General features: G+C 39.7%; 1 protein-coding gene across 4 annotated transcripts in view; it reads left to right on the top strand.

Moving 5' to 3' along the window:
- LOC103188748 (protein phosphatase, Mg2+/Mn2+ dependent 1Kb) overlaps positions 1 to 24,261 on the top strand; it is a 30,710-nt gene extending 6,449 nt beyond the window's left edge. For all 4 annotated transcript variants that reach the window (XM_007908832.2, XM_007908830.2, XM_007908831.2 and 1 more), the window contains exons 2-7: positions 5,000 to 5,551; positions 7,349 to 7,449; positions 15,703 to 15,868; positions 16,071 to 16,215; positions 17,932 to 18,066; positions 21,889 to 24,261. In XM_007908832.2, coding sequence (XP_007907023.1) covers positions 5,112 to 5,551; positions 7,349 to 7,449; positions 15,703 to 15,868; positions 16,071 to 16,215; positions 17,932 to 18,066; positions 21,889 to 22,020 — 1,119 coding nt within the window. In that variant the 5' untranslated portion in view covers positions 5,000 to 5,111 and the 3' untranslated portion in view covers positions 22,021 to 24,261. The remainder of the gene's footprint in view (positions 1 to 4,999; positions 5,552 to 7,348; positions 7,450 to 15,702; positions 15,869 to 16,070; positions 16,216 to 17,931; positions 18,067 to 21,888) is intronic.
- The last annotated feature ends 1,401 nt before the right edge of the window (positions 24,262 to 25,662 follow it).

Raw genomic sequence — 25,662 nt, 5'->3', positions numbered from 1 at the left:
GCAACTCTGTTTGGTTGGAGCACTCTGGTGTTTTTTGGTGATGTATTTCCGCCTGTGTCAGGCACCCAGGTGACCAAAAGCATTTCTGCAGACGAGGAAAATTGAGAGGAGACCTGAGAGAGGAGCTTAAGATTATGAAATGATTTGATAATGATACGGTGTTGACAGGCAGTTTTCACTCGCTGGTGGAATATACGATAGCCAGTCATAGATCTGATAGCGAGTTTTTGGCTGGACCTCAACAAAACCTACCACTCCGCTCTTGCCTCAGCCAAACCGTCCTTCTATTCCAGATTAATCCTGGAGGTGAAGGGCAACCCCAGGCTCCTGTTCTCCATCACCAACCAGCTCCTCCACCCTCCCCGCCACGCCTCGCAGATTCTTTCCTCTGACTCCCACTGCGAGAAAATGCTGGACTTCCTCGAGTCCAAAATCGAGGAATCCGTTCAGCTGCCACTGCCCTCCCAACTTCCACCCCCTCCCTACCCCCCACCCACACTCCGACAATTACCCATCCCTTCTTCCACACCTTTGAAATTGTCACCCCCTCCTCTGTCTTCACCACCATATCCTCCATGAAGCCCATCACCTGCTCCCTGGACCCCATCCCCACCCCTCTCCTTAAATCCCAGCTCCACCTCCTTGCCCCATTACTTGCTGACATCATCAATCTTTCCCTGTCATCTGGCACTGTTCCCTCCCCCTCAAAACATCCACCATCACTCCCACATTGAAGAGACCTTCCCTTGACCCATCACAGCTATCCAGCTACTGGCCTATCTCAAACCTCCCTTTCCTGTCCAAGGTCCTTGAGAGAGCCGTTGCCTCCCAGCTTCACTCTTTCCTCTCCTCCCATTCCCTCTATGAACCCCTCCAAACGGGTTTCCGTGCTGCCCACAGCAAGGAAACTGCTCTGGTCAAGGTCACAAACGACATCCTGACCATGTGCGATCAGGGCTCCCTCTGCCTCCTCGTCCTCCTCAATCTCTCTACCACCTTTGACACTGTGGACCATTAATCCTCCTCCACATCTCCCACCTCAATCTTCAAGGTTCTGTGCTTGACTGGTTCAGGTCCTACCTTTCACACTGCCTCCACTTTGTCGCAGCAAACGGCTTCTCCTCCAGCCCCCGCCCTGTCTCGTGCGGTGTTCCTCAGGGCTCTGTCCTCGGTCCCCTCCTCTTCACCCTCTACATGCTTCCCCTTGGTGACATCATCCGCAGACATGGGGTAAATTTCCACATGTATGTGGATGATATCCAACTCTATCTCTCTGCCTCCACCCTCAACTCCAGCACTGCTGGCGTCCTGAATGACTGCCTGTCCGACATCAAGTCCTGGACGAGGGACAACTTTCTCCAACTCAAAGTCAGCAAGACCGAGGCCCTCTTGATTGGCTCGCGCCAGCGCCTCCGCAACTCCGCAGCTCCTTTACTCTTGCGCACCAGGCTCCGTGACCCCATCACTCCCACCCTCGCGCGACTCCACTGGCACCCCAACCCTCAGAGGATCGAATTCAAGATCCTCGTCCTCACTTTCAAGGCCATCTATGGCCTTGCCCCCTCCTACCTCTCTGACCTGCTGACTCCCTACTAACCTGCCCGCTCCCTCCATTCAGCGGGCTCCGGTCTGCTCCATGTCTCCGCCTGACCTGCCCTCCCATCGCTGGCTGAGCTTTCAGCGTCTCTGCCCCCACACTCTGGAACTCCATCCAACAGTCCCTTCGCCTCGCGTCCTCCTTTGCCTCCTTCAAGGCCGATCTCAAGCCCCTTTTCTTCGATCGTGCCCTTGGTCGCCCTCCCACCTCTCTGCCTTCCCTCACCCCTACACCTCCCCACTCCATGCTCGGGTCCCAACCCCTGGAATGTTCAGCGCTTTGGGACGTCCTCCCAATGCGAAAGGTGCTCTATAAATGTCATTTTGTTGAGCTTCTTCACACAGAGGGTGGTGAAAATGTGGAACTCGCTGCCAGAAGCTTGGTTGAAGCAAAAAGCACCAAAGTTTTTCTGTATCATTCTACATAATGTTCTGCGTGTAGTTCTCATGTGAAAGTAACATCTCAGGGTGCTTTACAGAATGCAATGAATTATAAATGAAGTGAGATGTCGAATTTGATGCCCAAAACGGTAGTTGAAGCAGTTCGTATAGAAACATTTAAGAAGAAGCTAGATATACACATGAGGGAGAAGGAAATACAGGGTGACCAAAAATTTCTGACACCATCACAATGTCTAAATAGGCTTAAAGAAATTATATATATATATATGTTTAGTGATTATTATTCAAATAATTGGTATCATGACTTTTTGGTCACCCTGTAGAATGGAGTAAGGAGTGGGTGAAGATTCATCGGAGTATAAACCGTCTTTTGTCTGACTAAAAGATGGCTTCACCTAGTTAAAAGGGGCAGTCATCCACAGGATAAACTGTTTAAACTGTCCATAATTATTTAATTCTCATTCAACTACGCTGCAACAATTAGAAATAGTTACTCCTAGAAGTAGAAATGTTGTTAATGGAAATGTGAAACCTTTAATGACTCATTCAAAAATTGGCACCTCAGCCATTTAACACTCTTCCAAAATTACATGTCTCGATAGTGAACTCAGTTTTATTTTGATTTTGCAGGAGGTTGATATTTGTTTTATTTTACTTGTTCCGAGACCTCACAGTGCTGCTGTCCACGTGATTCAGTGAGAGGTGCACAGAAGCATTGTTTCATTACTGAATGTTGTAAAAATGAAAATTTAGTGTGTATTGGCCTATTAGTACTTCAGGTTTAGATTAAATCAGGACATCTCCTCGCAAGCGAGTGGACCCGCATTCGATTCCTGGGCAGGGCGAAGCCTTAGTCAAGTTTGCTTATTCCACACACATTCCTCTCTTGCAGCCGCAGACCACTGAAACTCTTGTTCATGCCTTCATCACTCCAGGCTCGACTATGCAAACCCCCTGCTTGTCGACCTTCCCAACTCCTCCCTCCACAGGCTGCAGATAATCCAGAACTCTGCAGCCCGTGTCCTCTCCCGAACCAAACTCCGTGACCCCATCTCCGCCATTCTCGCCCGACTCCATTGGCTCCCTATCCTTCAGAGGATCCAGTTCAAGATCCTGGTCCTCACATACAAAGCCCTCCATGGCCTCGCCCCACCCTACCTCTGCGACCTCCTAACCCCCTACCAACCTGTCCACTCCTTCCACTCAGCCGGCTCTGACCTGCTCCACGACCCCCGACCCACCCGTCCCACCATTGGCGGGAGAGCCTTCAGCCACTCTGCTCCCAACCTCTGGAATTCCATCTCCAACCACTCCACCTCACCCACTCCTTAGCCTCCTTCAAGTCCCGCCTCAAAACCCTCCTCTTCGACCATGCCTTCGGTCAACCCCCTTCCACTCCCCTCCCTTCTCCCCCCCGCCCCCCGATCCCAGCTCAGGTCTGAAATGCTGTACTCTGTTCAGCGCCTTGGCATGTCCTCCCGACATGAAAGGCGCTATACAAATGTAATCTTGTTGCGTTGCTGCCTATGACCTCTATCACCAATTTCTGAATGTTGTTTAGCTAATCTTTATTGAATGACCTCACAGTAGCGCCTTTATTGGTTGCGATAAATCACAGATCATTGCAGGGTTATTCTCGGGCATACACCGATTATGTAGACATAAACAATTAAGCTCAGACTGACCTGAGCTGATCATAAAACTGGGAAATTACTCTTCAGTCTCCAAAAAATGAGGACAAAAATATATTAGCAATCACACCAGCTCCTTTTTTATGAAAATATTAACTTTTTAACTTTGCTATACGAATCTTATAATTGTGCAATGTGTGGGTGATATGTACATACATAATACTACACAAATGTAGTAGGTAAAAGAATGATGAATAGTAGGAAAATGGCAAGTTTTACTGACAATAAGCTTTGCTTAGCAAAATTGTACCGTTTCTTCACAGTGGAGTTGGCTGCTGTGTTTCATTTTAAAAATACACAGTCAATCCACTTTACAGTATATTCTGTGAAGCGCTTTGAGACGTCTCAACGATGTGCTAAGCCGCTATATCAAATGCAAGGATTATTATTATTGCAGGTGCCGTCCTTCAGATGAGATGTTAGATCAAGTCCCGTCTGCCTGTTCAGATGGACATTAAAAATCCCATGGCGCTATTCAAAAAGAAACGTGTCCTGGCCAACAATCCCCTAATAAAATTGGTCATTCACGTCTTGACTGTTTGTGGGACATTGCTGTGTGCAAATTGGGTGCTATGTTCGCCCACAAAATAGTCACACCACTTTACAGCACATCAAGTGAAGTGCTTTGAGATATCCTCCTCATGTGAAAGGTCCTATCCCAAACATAAGGATGAATATTATTGTACATTACTCCTGTGCCATGTTTTTGCAGAAAGCGCCACTTGACAAGTTGTTTAATACTTTTATGAGATAAACGTAACATAAAACGTGCAAAACACCTTTATGCTGATAAACAAGTTGACTAATGGAGCAGCCAATTTGCACACAACAATGTTCAGCGAATGGCCATAAAGTGAATGACCAATTGTATCTGGAAGATTGTTTGTCAGAAAAACCTAGAGAAAGTGCCTTCTCTTTTGAATAGAATTTTTAGTGGGATCTTCAAAGTCAAACTGAGCTCCCATCTACCTGTTCACCTTATCTGAAGGACAGCACCTCTAGCAATGCAGTGCTCTGCATTGGAGCGTTAGCTGAGACTATACGAGTTCAAAATCCTGAAGTGGTGTTTTATCCCACAACTACCTGTACCTAAGTATCTATGCTAAGCAGATGTTTTCTTTCCATCTTTACAGCGACTCTGTTTTCTAAAAGCTATATAGTAACTACTGTATCTGGTTTCACTAATATTGTTCCTGTGTTTCAGTTGGTGTCAAAAAAAATCAACAAAGCATATTGTGATACTTGAAATTAGAAATGAGCAGTATAAAGTATTTTTCTTCTAAATCTATCCTTTTACATTTTTCTTACAGAAAATCTAAATTGCAAACTGCTGCATTCTTTAGACTTTCAGCTTATAAATTGGGAAGGATCATTATTTTGTTTGTACCGAGCTTCATCCCTCTGATCTTTGTGGATAAAGTTATGTCAACAGCTGCACTAATCACCTTATGCAGATATGGTGGTTCTCAAGTGAGAAGAAGAGCATTGCTGACTTCAAGGCTGCTTCAGGACGACAAGCGTGTGGTATTTATCTACCACAGTTCCACCAGTGATCGCAGGGCTTCACGTTTTGACGTAGAAGGTGGTGGTCGTCAAACAACCTGGGATTCTTTTGGCATCTGGGACAACCGCATTGATGAGCCAATTCTACTTCCACCAAGCATAAAATATGGCAAACCGATTCCAAACGTTAGCTTGAGTAACGTTGGATGCACTACTCAGATTGGTCAGCGGAAAGAGAATGAGGACCGTTTCAGAGTTGGAGTGCTGACTGAGAACGTCCTGTATTTTGCAGTGTATGATGGACATGGTGGACCAGCAGCAGCAGATTTTTGTGATAAGCACATGGCAAAGTACATTGTGTACGTACCTCTCAAATCACCAATTTTTAGCTTATAGATGATTGGATTAGAGTTGTCTTGAGATAACACTCTAAAGGTATGAAAGTTAATAAGATAGTTTTTACTTGCCTATGTGTTAGGTATATTTTAAAATTGTGTGCCCTGTAATAGTTAACTACCTACTTTTTATATATTAAATCAGCCACAGCGAAATTTCCATTTGTAGGTGTCATATATATATATATATGGCGAACTCCCAGTGTGGTTTGGTGTTCTTAAGCATGGCGATAGATTTTCACATGTGTCAGACAGCAACTGACCAAAAAAAACCTTCTTCATAGGCTAGGCACCATGGTCTACTGCACTTTCATGATTCCAATCCTTCCTGTCTCAACGTGATCACTACAGCTTCTTCAATAACTAGTTATCTCATGCTAACACAGTCACCTCCAAGGGCTCCATCCTTAGTCCTCTCCTATTCCTCATCTCCCTTCTCTGAGACACTCACATGGAAGGTCCTAAAAGTGCAAGGTATTGTATCCTTCTCCATAAATCACCAATTTTTAGCTTATAGTTGATTGGATTAGTTGTCTTGAGATAACACTCTAAGGGTATGAAAGTTAATAAGATCGTTTTTACTTGCCTATGTGTTAGGTGTATTTTAAAATTGTGTGCCCTGTACTAGTTAACTACCTACTTTTTATATATTAAATCAGCCATTGAAAGGTTGTGTGGAAATCAGGTATTTTTATCGAAAAAACAAATTGATACAAAAGGGGCAAGCAAACTTCTTTAGAAATTGAGATGTGAGAATTGCACTTTGGATAAAATAGTGAGGTCCAGATTAGCTTCTGAACAATGAAGATAGCCATTAAAAGCAATAGTTAACAACTTTACATTTGTGAGAGGCATGAAAAATACAGGTATGAAGAACTCAGCTTACCATTGTCCCATTCAAAGGTCAAGGTGGATCGAAAAGATCTTCTGATGCAACCTTTGTACTTGGAAGGAATCAAGTTGTGTTTACTTTTGACATGTGAGAAGTAATATCAACACAACAACTTGGATTTATATAGCACCCTCCACGCCGGACGGTGTCTCAGAGCGCTTTACAATAACAGATCCCGGGACCGAGCCAGGGGGAGGGGGAGGAAGGTGACCAAAGACACGGTCGAAAAGAAAGGTCTTCAGCAGAGACCTGAAAATGGGAAGGGAGAGAGCGAGATGAAGAGTGAGGAAGGCAGTTCCAGAGCCTCGGAGCATAGTGGCTGAAGGCACGGCCGCCGAGGGTGGAGCGGAGGACTCGGGGGACGAGGAGGAGGCCAGACCCGGAGGAACGAAGGCAATATCAATATGAATGTAAACGCATATTAATTGGTTGAAGAGCGGGTTGTTAAAGTGGAGAAGGAATTAAGTGAGAGAATACACAGGCTTGGGGAATCCCTGAGTTGATGTAAACTCAAGAGCATGACCCATCAACGAGAGAACAAATTTTTAGGTATATCCTGATTCTGCCGATCTTTTTGGAACCAAATTAAATTGACTCTTGACATATTAAACTGTCATTGTGACTTCTAATAGTAGACAAATTTGTTTTAATAACAAATTAATTATGACTTGAATGTCTCTCTATTTTTCATGCTCTATGTAATTCTGCTTTTAGAATCAAGATGATTATTGCTACATTGTGCTGGTAGCTGGATGAAATCGTAAATCTGTGGATTTTTCAGTAAAACTATGATTCATGTTGTCTAAAGAAAGCAAAATTTCAGACTACCATTTTATAACTAGAAGTAATGTTTATTATTTCCTATTTAGACAATGTCTCTCACAAGAGGAGAATCTGGAAAAGGTGCTGACCAAAGCTTTTTGTGAGATAGACAAGGAATTTGCAAGACATGTCCACTTATCTGCAAATGGTAGGTACATTTATTACGTTCATCCATAATAAGGAAAAATATGAATCAATATTTACTAACCCTGTTGACAATCTGTATTAAAGTGATGCATGGAATATTTATTTCAAATGTAATAGTGAAAATAACAGTTCATACATTAGTTTTGCTGGAAGAAAATGCACTAGAGGCTATTTTAAAAAAAAGGTTTACTAGAATGACTTGTGATACCTGAAGGCCAAGGTCAATGTTTCCCAGTTTCATAATTCATTCGCAATATTTCAACTATGAGAATTTATATTCTGCTCTTGTACTGTTGAGAGCTTGATACATTCTTCTGAAAAAATAGCCTTATTGCTTCACACGTATGTTGTATTACGTCTGTACTGTCAAAAACAAATAGCAAGTTGGTATATTTAAAGTAGAATTAGAGAAATCCACGAACCCACAGCATATTTGTAATGCTGCAGCAGTGTTCAGGAAATGCTTGTACCATAATTCCCAACATAAAAGTGATAGCTGTAAAATAAAACCTACATGGATGACATTTTGTTCTGTAACTTCTTTCCTCAATACATGCACTTCCCCTAAGAGTAAGCACATAGAGTTAATTGTCAGAACTGTTCTTATGGCACTTTTTTGAAAACATTTTTTCATGCTAGTAGATTTTTTTTATGATATCTACTGTGAACCATTGATTCACTAGACAGTAAATCTGTTTTTACAGGTATTAATGACATTGTCAGTGGATGGATTCTCCTGTCCAAGTAGTTTTTGTAGTTCATTTCTTTCTTCCAGTGCTACGTTTAACCTTTTGAATGCCAGATTATCCAGGGAAGTCCCTGCTTGCTGACTGGCATGGAAACTTCAGCCTGTGTTCTGTAATGATGAAACAATTACTATTATAATCATTGAAATATCAATAGTACTATTGATAATAATACTGACCCCAATTGTCAACCTTAAAATACAATTTTAATTAAGTATTGAAATTTTTAACTTTTCTCTCTCAGCTTTTCGCCCCTTTTTCTTCAGTCCTAATTTCTTCTTATCCTATTTTTTGCTACTTTAAATCTATTTTATAACTTGAAAATGTTTTCCTTAACTTTCTTCCTTCTGTCTCCCACCATCCATTTTGGGGATTCCAAGCAACCTTTTCTTTGCCTGGAAATCCATTTAAGGGGCATTTTACACTTGTTTTTCAAGTTATTGAAACCCATGAACATAAAGCTGGGCTTGATGGCATCGTAGTTGCAACCTGATCAATTTCTGATAGTTTCAGCCATCAAACGTGGAATGTGTTCCTATCCAAGCTCACTTTATTTGTTGGTCTCTGGAGACTTACAGCATTCATATAACAAAACTTTTTAATTCCCACACACATTGTTAGGAACAGGTTCAGTTATAATGCCCCGCAAATCAAAATCCCACTGACATTCGCCGTGTTGTGGCTTGCTTGTGAAGGTTGGGCAATTGGTGAGATGGCTATTATCCAGCACTGACATCTGTCCCCTGTTAAAATGGATTTGTGTCACCTTGTTCAATCATCTTGTGCCTAAAAAAAAATATGCCTTTCCAATAACAATTTTTATATTTATTAATTGGCAGTAGCTTCAGATACAGATTGTTTTTAATCGCTTTGACTTCTTAAATATTTTTTATAAAATTTGCCCATTCATCAATCCACTCAAATCAAAGACATCGCTAAAGTATTTATAGCCTGTACTTTTCAGAAGAGATATCATCCATTCTGTAACCACTGCTGTTTCTTTACGTTGTGTATGTGTCCTAAATTGTATGATTGTAGCTTAAGTACAGTCCTATTTTTAAAAAAAACCTCTTATTTCCTTTCCTCTAATGATCGAGTTATTTTGTATTATACTTAACATTTGCAAAAATGAAGAGGCCGGTAGGACTGTGCAGTGAGTACACTGATGAGGAATTAAACTTCTCCAAGATTGTGCATTATGTTTATTCGGAGGGAAGAAAAATGGTATTTATTTTTCCATTTTTTTAAATGGAAAAGGTCACCAAACTGACAGTTCCAATGACTTGTCATTTCAGAATTTTGATGCCTCTCTCCCACAGTGTGGAAGAACAGCAAACTCCGTTAATGCACATAATTTGTCACAATTTCAAAATTGCCACTTGACGCAAAAAAAATCATACTTGTTATTTTATTTCTCCTCCTGCTTTGAAAGACTTTGTGCAATGTTTCCCTCATGATTCTTATACAGTATCTTCTAGTTTTTTTGTAACCAAACACTTCAAAGCAATCATTTAGAAAAAATCTCTCCATACATTTTTAAACTATGTAGATGCATTCATGAAATTTTGATTTGAGTTTATTCTATACATATTTATATATTTTTTTCTTTTGCCTCTATTTTTTCTGCCTTTAAGCTTCTTTTATTGCTTTCTTTTTTCTGAAGTCTGCTTTAGTACTGTACTCTTAACCATTCCTTTTGAAAATCAATCCCTATTAATTTGGGTCTTGATATAATGGTCTGTGATTTTAGCAAAGGTTTTAAGAGATAAAAATTAGCTAAAGAATACTTTTCTGTTTTCCGAAAAAAATGAAGGCACTTTTGTTTAAATTGCGCAGTCACAGGAGAGCAGTTCATATGTTTGAGACGTCTCAAAGACTGATAAGGCACCATATCAAATGCAAGGATTATTATTATTATATGACACTTAGATTTCTGAAACCACCCTTTGCATAAGGGTGAATGAGGCCACGAGTATGAGAATCCAGCAACATCATGGAGTAATTATGTGCCTTTGATCTCTCTTTTCCTGCCCTCTGTAGTTTTCCTGATTTTTTTTAGCGCTCCCAGTGATACTGAAAGAGGCCAGGGAGCAGCTCAGATTTTCCACCCTCTTGTATGTTGTGTAATGAGGCCCAACTAGGGCAAGAGGAAGAAAATATAATGTCTCAATGTTTGTTTGATCCTTGTTTGCACTAACTAACTAATCTCAACTGATGTAGGAATGCTGACGCTGTACTGAATGTGACTTCTATGGGAGGTGAAAAAACAGGATTTCTACTCCTGAATGACTTCCAATGATTTTTGATGAACAATCCCTATGTGGTCATTAGACATTAACCTTACTTAATAGGTTACTGACTCTCACTGTAAAAGCTTACAAATGCATAATAGATACTTAGTACCAAAGGTCTATTAGTATGTGAGTGGTAGAAGATATATTTGAAAACAAGAATTTAGTGGAGATTCCATCCATTGGCAGTGTTTAATAAATGCTGATGTACAGTAATCCTATATCATACACTTATCTTAATATCTTTCCAGCTTTGTCTTATCACATTTTTGATTTTTTTTAATGTTTTAAATTCTATGTTCTTTAATTATTAGCGGAGTCCTTTACAATTTTAGACCAAGGTACCCAATACTTGTATTTTAGCAATTTTGTCAATCACATGAGTGCTACAGTCATTGTAATTAATGATTAAATTGTACTGGTCTCAGGTTATCTCAACTAATAGGAGATAATTTAAAAATGCCTGTAAAAGGCAATTGAAGGCCTGCAGTAGAATAGACCACTTTAACAGATAATTTTAACTATTCAAAGTCAGATGTTACCTTTTTAAAATGTTTGCATTCTTTTAGAGTTGTTTTCCTCATAGTAAATTTGCACTAGCATCGAATTGTAGCACCACTCCCACATTCACCACCTAGTCCAGTATGTTATGATTATCCAGTGAATCGTTTAAAACAATATCCATTTGAATACTATTCCAGGGGGTTATTATGACCAGAAATTACGACATTCATTATGTAATTTAAAGTTTTATCTAAAATAACTGAAATATAATTCATACATGTACATGTAAAACAAATGTTAGCTGGTATATGCATGTAGTGATTTGTAACTTTTTGATCAGTTACGTAGTTTAAAGGCACAGATCTGCTATAAACAGAACGTTCAAGCTCGCAGCACGATTCGTCTTTAACAGTCATAAACTGGTGTGAGGGGAACACTTATTGTACTGATACAAAAAAGCTTCATGCTGAATGATGATGATTGTAGAGCCTAAAATGCTTTAAAATAATTGAATGGCGCATAAAGGCTTGTGAGGGGTCTTAAACGATCTTGTCCATCATCAATATTCTTATTACATATTGGGGTAAAATTTGTGGTATTCTTTAAAATAACACTGTCTTAATTATTCCCACAATTAATGGTGTTTAGTTTGTTAGAGCATTTCTGGTTTCACACTAAACCTGCTAAAAACACCGAAAAGCCACTTGGGTGGTGGTTTCTTTCCCCTTCCCAGCTCTGATTTTCAAATTGATGTGACACCATATTGAATTTTCAGTCTTGAGGCGTTTGGGTTTTCGGCCTCAGAGAGTGAAGTAGTTTTTTATTTGGTTATTACTTGGGCTGGAACTTCAGGAATACTGCAAATTTTGCCCCATGTTTTTAACCCAGTATGTAATATTTTTGTGTGAACTAATGCTTTGTACGGTAGATTTATCATTGCAAACTTGTAACAGGCTATTCCAGACTGGGTGACTTCAGACTTTACAGCTTAAAGTAACACTTTCACCTTATTTCTTTTGTGAAATACGCCAGATTGATAGTGAAAATAAAACATTTAACATACTTGCAATTTCTTTTCATATTGATTCCCTTGATTTTTTTAAACTTTTTTTAAAAAGTTGAATATTTTACTAAACGACAACTGAGTTTTTAACTTGCACCATATGTCAGGCAAGTGTTACCTTGTTGGTCTGTTCAGAAAGCTTTTAATTTTTTTATTTCTGTCTACAAATAAAAATTTACTATTGCTGTTGTCCTATGCAAGACTCCCCCCATCCGTCCTCCTTTAGACCTAGTTGAATCTGCATTGTTCCCACTCCAAAATCTTTGTGTAAACTGTTTTGTCCCTGACATTTACAAGACATCAGTCCATGTTCTCTTCCATCACTTTGTCACACTAATGTGAATCCAGTCCAAATTTAGCATGAAGGTCAATGTGATTGTCTTGGCCATTAGCATGTCCTCATCTAAATGAGGAAACCTATTTCCACACCAGATAACAAATTGAGTGTTGCCCAGAACTTCTTTGTGAAAATGCCTTAGCTGATTCGTGTTCCACTTGTTGACAATTAGAGAAAGCATTGATTTGCTCCCGTGCACATAAAATCTCCTCTCAACTTTCCTGAAGTTTGCATTATCTTATCACCCACACTTTTATACCCTTTGGTGTTGTCCAAAGGATCTTGCTTATCATTTACGTATAAATACTCTGAAGAATTTTGCCAACATTTAATTTCAGTGGTAATGAAGCTTAGAACTATTGACTGAGAGTAACTCTGATTAAGTGTCCAATGACAATAAAATACAGAAGCAAATTTCGACAGTTACTGAAGCTTTTCTAATTTTTTTTTGAGAGCTAAACTAGCTATTTGGGAAATGAAAAAATGTTGTTAGTTTTTTTTGCATATGATTGTTGGACACTTTGGGGATGGGGAGTGATCACTAGTACACATTAAATATTTTTGCTAGTTTATATTGATTTATATACTTTCACAGCAGTTACTCAACCCTTGAACTATGATTCACTTGCCATGTAATATTCACAATTTGATTTAATGACCGAAAATGAATGAAATGTGTAACAATGTACAATCTACACTTTTTCTCTAAAATTAATTTTAAAGCTGTCAATTTAATCAAATATTTTATTGTGGTCTTTCAAAAAAAATCAGTTATGATTAATATCGGAGCAAATAGTTGTACTTTATCATTCCAAATTAACTAGAGTCCAGAGTCCCTTTAATGTTTGTTTGGAGACATTTCAGTAAATATACATAATGCTGAAACACACTGATTTAGGTTTCTCATTTAGCCTGTAAAACATTTCCTAAGCTTTCCTTCCTTGGGGAGTGACCTCATAGCTAATGGAATTGATATTTATTGATAAGATATTTGGTTTAATATTCCCAAGGTTTTGGAATAGCCTGTATCTGTAAAAGCTAGTGGATAAATCTGCACTACAATCAAGCTTTGGTATAGTATCTTTTGGTTTATACTGTTTTTTTTGTTCATTTTGTATATTAGACTACAAAATAATGGTGGTAAATATTCTCCGAATAAAACAATAATTCAAATATTCAGCTAGTACAGATTGGAAAATCATCAAATAGTATGAAGATGTTTGGCATTTTCTAATATTGCTTTTGGTTCTACCATAATTAATGTTGCCCTGTAACACTGGTTAATATTTAAGAGCTGCGGACTACCTTCTATATGGTCTCTTTTTGTTATGATGGGGAGGAATCAAAATTTGACCCATGAAAAGATATAGATTATTTTGACAAATGTTAATTTTGTAAGACATACAGTTTAGTTGTATAAGTGAATACAATATTTTGGGTGGGTGAATTTTGTGCATATAAATCTAGCAGCCATTTTACATGCAGCTCCAGTTATAATATTTCCAGTGTTGCAGGTACTGTATGGACGTCCCTGCGTAAATTTCCTATTTGCCTCTGTGTACATGTTATCTGTAGCAGAGTCTGTACCTGGTCTGTTGCGCAGCACCAGCAGCTCTAGAACTGGAGGCCCTGGACACTTTGTTGGGCTTCAGTGGAAGGAGAACTGCTCCCCTTTTCTCCCAGTTGAAGGAGTCCAGCGGTTCCTAGCCTGGACTACTGGAGGGCCCCCTACAACCTCTTTGTCCCATTAGTAGAGGTGACATTCAATAAAATCGGCTTCAGTGAGTGTTCAGTCCTGTTGAAGACATTAGTAATGTAGTGATGTTAACATATTAGGCAAAATGTTGTTAAATGCCACATATGTTTTTAAAACCAAGCGTAAAGTATCTTAGTATTTATGTTTTTATCTGTGTGACTAGTTTGACATTGAAATCATTTGTCAGTCCTAGTGGCTAGAAAATATTGTAGCATTTGGTCATAATCTCCAAAGATTACGCATTTTAAAAACAAGTAAAATGACCACTTTTAGCATTTTAAAAAAATAAACAGTGAATACTGTTAAGCAGGTATTTTTATTTCTAAACAACAGTTATATTTGTTACACCAAATCTTCAGAAGACTGATTTTTTTTAGAGGAAATTCATTCTAAATATTCAACACTTTTTTGCTGGTATGGCAGAAAGTTTACAGCTGTTAGACAGCAAACCATAAACATACTGTATATTCTTTCTGCATTCTGTCTGTAATGTGTTCTTCATGAGTGTGGGAAAGGTGCAGCATATATAGAATGGGGTTCAATATCTCGCTTTTTTCACCACTCAAGCTCAATATAAACATTGTTCAAAATCATTTTTTTTTAAAATTGCCACCTTGTAGGAGCTTATCCTAGTTCAGGGCTTTTTTCTAGCTTGTAGAGATGTGCCATATCAGGTCTGCGCTCCCTTCGGGAAGCTGCTCTGCTGAATTTCACTGCAGAAAATAATTCTATGTTATTTGGTGGAAAGGTATACTTTCTGGCTGTTGCATTGGGTGGACACCATTCAAGCCGCTCCCCCACCAAAAAAATAGTATCAGCCAAGCATCTAGCAATGCTCAGTAAGTATTGAGTTTACAGTAGGTATCTCTTGATTTAAATTTTAAAAATGGGAAGAATGTGGATGTGCACGACTCCTTATAGTTCAAATGCTCTCACACTTAAGTGGAGCAGCTTCCTTGTGAGAGACTCAGAATGGTTAACAACTTGGGACTATCTCCTTTAATGTAGGCTTTGTGTTGGGGGTGTAATTTCATTCTCTATTTAAAATGCTGTGATATAGTTCACAAAATATTTTTAAACCTATCTGAAAGGAATGATTCCCATTGTTTCCTGAAATGCCTAATTTAAAAATACCTGCTTTATAGTATATGTAGTTTTTAGTTGAACAATTATTTTGTTCCTTCTTAAAATTTTTAACTTTGTGAATAACCTATTAGTAGTTACTTCTATATAATTATTGCAACAGGGCCTGATTCTAACTAGAGACACTTGCCACAAATATTGTTTTTCTCAACCAGCTCATTTTTTTCTAAGCACTTGGGCTTGTTGCCTTTTGTAACGCTAGCTAAGCATTAAACCCTGTTAATGAAGTATACCCCCACTATCTTACAAAGTTGTTTAATACCTGCATGCTGTATCAGATATATAATATTGCTCATTATTTATTTTCAATAGATTCGCTTGTAATTTACCTAAAATACTAGTAATGCCTTTAAAGCTTGTTAATATGCTGCATTTTCTCAGAGTGTGATTTCAGTTCTGTTCTAATGATTATAGTTTCCATCCTGACATCGGGAACGACTGCCACTGTGGCTCTGTTACGTGATGGCATTGAACTTGTTGTGGCAAGTGTAGGTGACAGCCGGGCTATTCTTTGTCGAAAAGGAAAGCCTGAGCGATTGACTGAAGACCACACTCCAGAAAGAAAAGATGAAAGGGAGAGGTAATATTATGAAAAAGTAGCACAAATAGTCCTATGGGAGTTATGATAAATATCTAAAGCTAGTAATTTTCTATAAGTTGAAATCTGATATACAACCACAGATTAATTTGTATTTATATACATTTTGTATTTCTTAGAAACAACTATAATTATCTTTGATTACAATTTCCATGTAATGACCAACCTTTATTTTGTTTTATAGAATTAAGAAATGTGGCGGTTTTGTTGCCTGGAACAGTCTAGGTCAACCACATGTAAATGGGAGATTGGCTATGACCCGCAGTATAGGCGATCTGGCCTTAAAGTCTGTGGGAGTCATTGCTGAGCCAGAGACTAAACGGATTAAGGTAGGCCTGCATACTGTACACCAGTATCACCTTGCATAACTGAGTACTCTATACCTTATCTGCAAAAATGATAATTGAAGACAAATTGCAAATCATCTGAAAACAGCAACAACAAAGAGCTATTGCCTCTTTTTTAACTGGATGTTTAAAACATAATATTGAATTTTTGAACCTCATACAAATATTTCAATTAAATTTGTTTTTAAATGCTGTAATTAGTGATTTCATCCAAGCATATTCAACAACAACATGCATTTACATAGCGCCCTTGTTAGCATGTATAAATCTATAGTCAGTGTATTAACATGTATTCAGGGCGATGTACACATCAATAGCAACTTGCATTTATATAGCGCCTTTCACGTGGGGTAGAATCCTGGAGCATTTCACAGTGGCGGAGTCTTGACAATGAGCTGGGGGGAGAGGTAGGGGAGAGGTGACCATAAGCACATTCAAAAAGAAAGGTGTTTAGATGGGATTTGAAGGTGGGGAGGGAGGGGATAAGACAAAGTGATTGAGGGAGAGAGATTTCCAGAGTGTCGAGGGGTATTGGCTGAAGGCACATCTACCAATGGTGGAACGGAGGGCACAAGGGGCAATCAGGAGGCTGGAGCCAGCCGAGCGGAGGCAGCAGGTGGTGGAGTGGGGGGTAAGCAGCTCGGATAGATAGGGAGGTGCGAGGGCATGAAGTGATTTGAAAACGATTGAGAGAATCTTAGAATTGATCTGTTCTGTAATTGGGAGCCAGTGAAGCCTGGCAAGGACTGGTATGATGGGGGTACGGAGCTTTGTGCGGGTGGGTATCCATGCAGTGGAGTTCTGACTTCTTTGGATTTTGTGTATGGTGGAGCTAGGGTGACCAGCGAGGAGGGCATTCAAATAGTCCAGCTGGGAAGTGACGAAGGTGTGGACGAGGGTTTCAGCTGCGTCAATTGTACATAAGAACATAAGAAATGCTAGACGAATAAAGACCACTGTCCATCTAGTTCGCCTTCCACCTTCCTGGTGGTCGCATGCACATATGTCCCAAACTACCTATGTACTATATCCCATAATGTTATTTCCTAAAAGAAAACTATCTAATCTGTGTTTGAAAGGATCAACACTTCCTGCTTCAATCATCTCCCGAGGGAGCATGCTCCACAGGATTTTGGGAAGTACGGGCGGAGGTGGGCAATGTGACAGGGGTGGAAAAAAGCAATTCTGGTCAGAGAACGGATGTGTGGTAGAGATGAAAGCTGGGGATTGAACCTGATGCCCAAGCTGCGCACAGGAAGGGTCTGAGACAGAGCCTGGGGAGGTTGAGTGAGTTCAGACCCGCAGGACAGAAGACATTGAAGGGAGCCAAAGAGTCTGGCTTCCATCTTGTTGACATATTCAAATGAGGTTGTTCTAGGATAACCTGCCCCTCTTTAGTCTTATTTCTGAAGCAAGCAATCTAGAAATGCAGGATTACTCACTGTTTTAAGGTCAATTTAGTAACTTAAAACAGCCAGACCGACTTTACAGTGTACTGTGAAGTGCTTTGAGACGTCTCGACAGTGTGTTAAAGTGCTATATCAAATCTAAGGATTATCATTATTATTATTGAAAGTGGCCCAAAGCTTTATTTTTAAAAATAAAAATTGTTTGATTTTGTGTATGTTTTCTTTTCTGTAATACTTTTTTTATATAAACTTTGCATGCCCGGTGACCCTTGATTTCTACCTTTTGTAGGTACAGCATGGAGATGATGCTTTCCTGGTTTTGACGACGGATGGGATTAACTTTATTATGAACAGTCAAGAGATTTGCGACCACATCAGTCAGTGTCATGATCCAATAGAGGCTGCTCAGCTTATTACTGAACAGGTGAAACAAGATTTAGTTATTTAATTGTCGGATTGCTTGCTTCAGGGCACCCCGCCACCCACCCATTGACATAATTTCCTGTGTACTAAGCACAAGCGTTGCTAACATCACTTCAAAACGCCCATTAAAGGTATGCACATGAGCTTGTATATTAGCCAATATCATCATAGTCATCAAATGATACATGTTTTTACAATTTATATGAATTCCATTTTCTCACCATCTCTTCCCCACCCTGAACACGTTCTCACTGAACTCAATATGCAGTAGGCGGGAAATAAACTTCATACCCAGCAGCCCTTTGCCATACGTTCTAAAATTTGATAGATTCGTTCCTTCTTGCTTACATTATAAAATGACAGTCCTGTCAAGTTCTTTGAGATGTCCTCCCAATGTGAAGTGCGCTGTACCAAATACAAGGGTTATTGTCTTTATACTTCCAAGAGTTTATCTAATTTTTTTTAAATACTGTAATTGATTTGGCTTCAAGAGCCATTTGTGGTAACACAGCTACATCCTTTATAAATAAAAAATTGTCCAACCTATACTTTTATGCTTCTGATAATTTTTGGGCGTTAATTTACCCACCAAAAGAAATAAAGTAAACTTCTGATAACTCAAACCTGGCTTTATTTGTCACTACCACTTAAGTCATCTAAATATCCCGCCTGCATTCACTTACGTATTTTTACATATGCCAACTAACTACTCTCGATAACCTGTCATTGAAGCCTTTTCCATTTGAGTGATAAGTTATTAGGAGTTTACTGTAATAACCCTTTCTTAATTTTGAACACTTCAGTTAGACCCTCTCAACATTCTCTACCTAATCAATATCCAACTCAAGCCTGTAATATCGAGCCTTGGCATTATCTGTGTGAATTTGGCCGGCATTCTCCCAAACCACCTGATGACCACCTGATATTGAGGTGCCCAAACTGCAGTGTTTGTTTTGTACGAATAGTCACATCCTGTTCTCCTTTCCCTCTGTCTTCTCCATTTTAAACTGATTTACATAAGTTAATTGGTAACATTTTTGAATTAACATAACTTCCTAAAAATTCAGGGTACCCTGTTCCAACAGAAGGAGGAAGCAATAATATCTAGCATCGACCATTGTTCAAATTGTTGCTTTGGGAGAGGAGTTATTTTTGTTGCTATTTGTACAATACCTGCAACATTTCTCTGTTCGGAACTGCTCATTGCCTTGCTTCCAGAGAATGCAGAGTCAATGCTGCCCAACTGTTTGTACAACTAGCCAATGAAGTTCTGCAGCAGTCTGTAATAACTAAAAAATCTGGGAGAGGTTTGCTACTTTGATTCGGCCTTTTTATATGTAAGATGTCTAATGAAGGCAGATGTAAAGCTTTAATTTCTAAAGTGCGCATTGATAATGTATTAACAATCTAAACATATCAGTTAAATAATCATAAAAAGTAAACCCATGCATTTCATAGTGCGGCTGTACAACAACAACAAAATTACATTTGTATTGCGCCTTTCATGTTGGGAGGACGTCCCAAGGCGCTGGACAAACAGAGTTACGGACCCGAGCTGGGGGTCGGGGTGGGGGAGGGTGGAGGGCAGGTGGGAAAGGATGGTTGAAAAACAGGGTCTTGAGGTGGGTCTTGAAGTTGGCGAGGGAGGGGGCGAGATGGAGGGACTGCGGGATGGGGTTCCTGAGGGTGGGTGCAGAGTGGCAGAAGGCGCGCCATCCGATAGTGGGGCAAGCAAAGCGGGGGACGTGAAGCTGGTCAGAGCCCGCTGAGCGGAGGGAGCGAACAGGGTGGTAGGGGATTAGGAGGTCAGAGAGGTAAGGGATAGCAAGACCGTGGAGGGCTTTGAAGGTGAGGACCAGGATCTTGAACTGTATCCTCTGTGTGATAGGAAGCCAGTGGAGTCGGGTGAGGATGGGGGTGATAGGGTCACGGAGCCCGGTGCGGGAGAGGACCCGGCTGCAGAGTTCTGAATGATCTGCAGCCTGTGGAGGGAGGAGTTGGGGAGGCCGACAAGCAGTGAGTTTGCATAGTCAAGCCTCGATGTAATGAAGGCGTGTGTAAGGGTTTCGTTGGCCTGTGGTGTGAGACAGTGTCAGAGCCGGGCGACGTTGCGGAGGTGGGGGAAGGCAGAGCGGTTCATGGCACAGATGTGGGATAGAAAGGATAGTTGAGAGTCAAACAAGATGCCAAGTTTCCGGACTGGCTTAGTAAGGTGGAGTGTGCAACCGTGGATGGTGATGCTGTCAGTGCCTGAGGTGAGGAGGCGCTGATGGGAGCCAATCAGGAGGGCCTCGATCTTGTTGGCGTTCAACTGAAGAAAGTTCGCTCTCATCCAGGATTTGATGTCTGACAGACATTCTGTCAGGACAGCAGTGGTCCTGGAGTCGAGGGTGGAGGCAGAGAGGTAGAGTTGGGTGTCATCCGCATACATATGAAAGTTGACCCCATGTCTGCGGATGATGTCACCAAGAGGGAGCATATAGATATTCAAGAGGAGGGGACAAGGACAGAGCCACATGAGTCGGTCCGGGGCTAGAGGAGAAGCCGTTTGAGGAGATGAAGTGCAGGGGGTGTGAGGGGTACGACGAACTGAACCAATCCAGGACAGCACCGTGGCGGTTGACGTGAGAGGAGAGGCAGTGGATGAGGATAGAGTGGTCGACGGTGTCGAAAGCAGCAGAGAGGTCAAGTAGGATGAGGAGGCAGTGGGAGCCCTGGTCGCAGGTGGACAGAATGTCATTTGTCACTGACACTGAAACCCAATTGGAGGGGTTTGAGAAGGGAATGGCAGGAGAAAATAGAGCGAAGCTGAGAAGCAATAACTCGTTCCAGGACTTTGGAGAGGAAAGGGAGGTTGGAGGTGGGGCCATAGTTAGGGAGTAAAGAAGGATCCAGGGAGGATTTTTTAAGGATAGGAGTGATGACAGTGGTTTTTAAAGGGGTGGGAATAGTATCAAAGGACAGGGAGAGGTTTACGATGTCAGTGAGTAGAGGGGCAAGGAGGTGGAGCTGGGAGGTGAGGGGTGGGGATGGGGTCGAGAGAGCAAATGGTGGGTTTCCTACGGTTTATGGTGGTGATGAGAGAGGAGGGGGAGACAGGTTCAAAGTTGTGGAGGGAACGATGTGTAGGGGCCGGGGTAGGAGGAGGAGATGGAGAAGGGGTAGCAGATGCAGTGGCAGAGACAGCTGAGGGTATTCCCTCGACTTTGGATTCAAATGTCTCAAAATGCTTCACCAAGTTTCTTTAAATGATAGTCTCTCTGTTTGTAGACAAACCCAGCAGCCAATTTGCACACAGCAAAGTCACAGAAACAGCCACAAGTGAAATAAATTTTATTTGAGGAATTGCTGACCTCACCAGGAAAAACTCCAATCTCTTTTTTTGAACAGTGCACTGGGTTCTTTCATGTTCACCTAAACAGGCAGATGGGGGAACCTTGCATTAATGTTTCATCTGAAGGACGGCACCTCTGACAATAAAGTTAATAGCTTCAAAACAAAGACGACAAAAGAGAATAGGAAGTGCAGAATGTAGGATATTTTAGTAAAGGGGTTAAGTACCAAACATTGGAAGTGGAAAAGGAACTAAAGGTTTTTAAAAAGGAACTAGACAAATTCCTGGAAGTTAAAAGAATTCAGCAATAAAATTCTAAGAAATACATTTTCTGAAGGAGTATTTTGGAAAATTAGAGGAGTAGGTTAGATAGACCAATGAACTCTTTCTGCCTGAAACTGTTACCATGTTGATGGGGCGTTTTTAAGTGTATTTTACCAGTGGGAATGTTTCACTTTAGCGGTGTAACGATACCCTTTGTTTTTGCAGGCCTTGCAGTACGGTACAGAGGACAACACCACTCTTATTGTGGTTCCATTTGGTGCATGGGGGAAACACAAGAATTCTGACATCTGTTTCTCATTCAGCCGAAGCTTTGTCTCAAGTGGAAGATGGGCATAATGTTGTGAATATAAATGGGCAATAGTCTATATGCTAATCACTGGTCAATAGAACACAAAACTGGAAAGCAAAATAGGCTGGTAAAAGATATATTTACAGTAAACAATATTTTCATATGGTGAACATTTGTTCTGTTAGAAGTTGTAATGTGAATTAAAAAGGCAGCTAGCCAGCATTTTTGTTGCTATGTCCTTTTAAGAAAGGATTTAATAACTACCAATACATGGAAGAGGCAAAAGGAATTTTAGATTCACCATACTGCTCACTACCATAGAAGCTAATTGATGTTGCTATGTAATTGCAGTATATTCTGTGAAGCGCTTTACCTAGATAGACAAAATCTCTTAACATTGTAAAAACTCTTAATGTTGCATCAAATATGATTTGAGCTTCAAGTAACAATGATTGTATAGTGTTAGAATTGTTAGCTTGGTACAACAATGCAAAGATACTATGATCAATTCTATTTTTTTTAGTTCTGGCAGTGCTTCTGTTATGTATATGACCCAAATGAGCGTGGATTTGCTTTGAGAGACACGCCTGAAAATGGCTTTCAGGTCTTTCAGGTCATCAGTCCACCACTGCCATCCTTTGTTACCCATTGCATGTTATTTGCAGGAAGTGTCGCTGAGGTTAGTTTCTGCTTGTTGCACCTACATTATTTAAATAACAATAATCCTTGCATTTGATATGGCGCTTTTCATGGCTTCTAGACATCTCAATTCATATGTCGTAATATGAATTTCAATTTATATTACGGTAATCTTCATTACGGATCACATTTGTGCCATTTCAGCTGAAATCTAGGATGTGAAATTCCTTTGAAAATGACTGGGACAAATCACTGCACTTAGTAGTATAACGGCACTGACATGACGTGAATATCCTTTTAGCAAAGATCAGAATTTAGAGGGTGTGGAATTTCTTCCCAAGTTCCTAATATATAATGTAATTAAGAGTGCTGTCTCTGTATCTTTTACCCCAAATGTATTGGACAGTCAACTCCCGTCAAATCTGTCTAATTCTCTTTAAATGAAAAAAGCTATGACAGATTCTCGTTGAACCATCTGTTGGTAGGACATTCCAAATTCTGTCAATCTCCCGAAAAATAATCTTAACTTCTTCCTATTTTGGTGGTGATCTTCAATTTATATTCTTGTTACTTCCTCACAGACAAGTGGATTTATCTTATCAAACCTCATATTTTTCAACACTTGTGTGGAGAGCACAAAACTGCAAACAGTATTGTAACTGAAGCTTAACATATGATTTGTATTGTTTAACCTTGCCTCTTTGTTTATTATTATTATTATTTGTTTTGCATTCTTTTGCTATTACCATTTTGTTTATAACTTTGACTACTAGTCCTTGCCATGTCATCTGATTTCACTCCACTGTGGCCCACCTTACAGAAAATGAAGATCTTTCAAGGAAACATGAAAATTGTTTTAACCCCAGGGGGTTTTTTTTAGTCATAAGAGGGAAAAAATTGGGGATCCTGTAGAGTATTGGTTAGAGCAATCGCCTCTGAAGCAGGAAGTCCTGGCTTTGATCCCCGGCCAGGGTGAAACGTTAAGCAAGTTCCCTTACTCCAAATGTCTCTGTTTACCTAGCAGTAAGTAGGAACCCAGTTGTTAGTTAATTGGCAGATTGCTTTCAGGGGGTAATAATCCCATCAAAAATAAATTACTACCAATAATTTGTTCACTTAATCTACAACTGTTTTTGGGACACTGCTGCTTTCGTTGTGTGTTTTGCTCACAAAATATACAATCAATCCACTTACAGAATTATAAAGCGCTTGAGATCTCTCAACAACATGATAAGGCACTATATCAATTGCAAGGATTATTATGAAATTTGGGAGGAGAGAATTTAACCCAAAATGATAAAATCAGGAATCCTTTTGGAACATTCACTTAACACAATCATTTCGAACCAAACCTGGTTCAATGCTGGTCTTGCAATACCTGTGCGTTCCCAAACCCACCAGCATTACAGTGAAGCTAGTGTTCGGATATCTGCATTGCTAGAATCAGCTTTCACAGCTTGACTGGAACCAGTGCTGCAGCCAGGCAGGTTTCAGGATACAGGTGCACAAGTGCAGATTTAGATTTTAACAATTTAATTCAGCCAAAATATCATTTTATGCTAGTTGTCTTTCATTGGGGAAAAAAGTGAATTAATCAGTGGAAATCTATTAATCGCTCTTAATTATTCATTACATTTGTGTACATTTACTGTAAACGAGCACTAATTTAGCTGTGATTTTGTGTGGGCAGTATGATGCTCCTTTGGTAATACTAGTGGTTTGAACAGTGCTGCTAAACTTTTGTTCCCTAGGAGTGGCAAGAGGGTACATGTAATATTTAATAATAAATGTCAAGTAAACTGTTGTGACTTTCTCAAACAAGTTAATATTGCTCAAATCATAAATTTTGTTAAGTATTCTATCACAATTGAAGCAGTTGATCATGTCCGAAAAAGCATTTTGTGACTTTGCATTGTTGAAAATGTAGCTGATTCATTCCAATGTCTTGCATGCAGATCCTTCCACTAGTGCTTTTATTATACTGTGTATATTACATTGTAAATACTGTATTCCGTATTGTACATTTATTATGATTGATGCTATATATAGATCTGTTACCCTTGTGACAAATGCGTGCTGCATTATGAATTCAACTGGTTTTGTTTGTACAGGTTGTGCAAAAATATATAACGGTTTTAAACTTTTAATGTGACATTTTATAACCTACAAACCTTACTAATGTATTATTGAAGGCAGTGATAGAAGGTTGCTTGCACATATTCCTCTAAAGGACTGTTATGAGTATGTTTGAATTAAACTTAATTTTTTTATGTATTGAGGAGCTGTATGTTAGGTTAGAAAGGACATCAGTGTTTTAGGTCAAAAAGGAATTTTTTCAGTTGTACTGTACAGTCACGGGATTGATCACACAGATATTTTTGGCAAGACAATATGTGTACATACTATATCAAATGTACCTTAATCTGAGTAACATGCAACTGCTAAAAGTACAGTGTCTGGTCAAAACCAGAGACTGCATTAAAAATAAAAACTTAATCTAACACATATTGTTTTGTAACTTATGCCTGTTTGAAACCAGGCTATAAATTGTGTGTTATCTGTTGTTGTAAGCTAAAGTACAGCTGCAGGTGGTACTGGTATTTTGTTCATACATATGTGACTCCAGTGCTGTGCAGATGTAAATTAATAAAACTGGTGAGTTTTTAAGAAGTGATTAACTTTGGAAGGACAATGTGTTCTGAACAATAATGGCATATGATTCTTCAGCATTGTTAGAAAGCAGTGAATCAATCCTTTCTCAATGCTCTGGTCATCTTCTGCACATTTGTGCTGAAAGTGACATTTCACTGTGAATTAATAAATAAATAATTCTAAACCTTTCTTATTGGCATGAAAGAGTAAATTAGATTTTGGGTATTGTTGCGCAAGTCATTAGGTCAAATTGTGCTGTTGCAGAGCAGGAAATGTAGAGTTTAAAAGTTTCAAAATTGAAATGAGTGAAGTGTGAAAGCAGGTGTTTTGAGTGTGTTACATACCGGATAATCATCTGAGGGGGTTCTACAATATTCTAATTCTGGAATTACACTACT

Source organism: Callorhinchus milii, unplaced genomic scaffold (assembly GCF_018977255.1).
Source record: "Callorhinchus milii isolate IMCB2004 unplaced genomic scaffold, IMCB_Cmil_1.0 Scaffold1, whole genome shotgun sequence".
NCBI lineage: Eukaryota > Metazoa > Chordata > Chondrichthyes > Chimaeriformes > Callorhinchidae > Callorhinchus > Callorhinchus milii.
The sequence above is the reverse complement of the archived record's forward strand: the minus strand, read 5'-3'. Positions and strand labels throughout refer to the sequence as shown.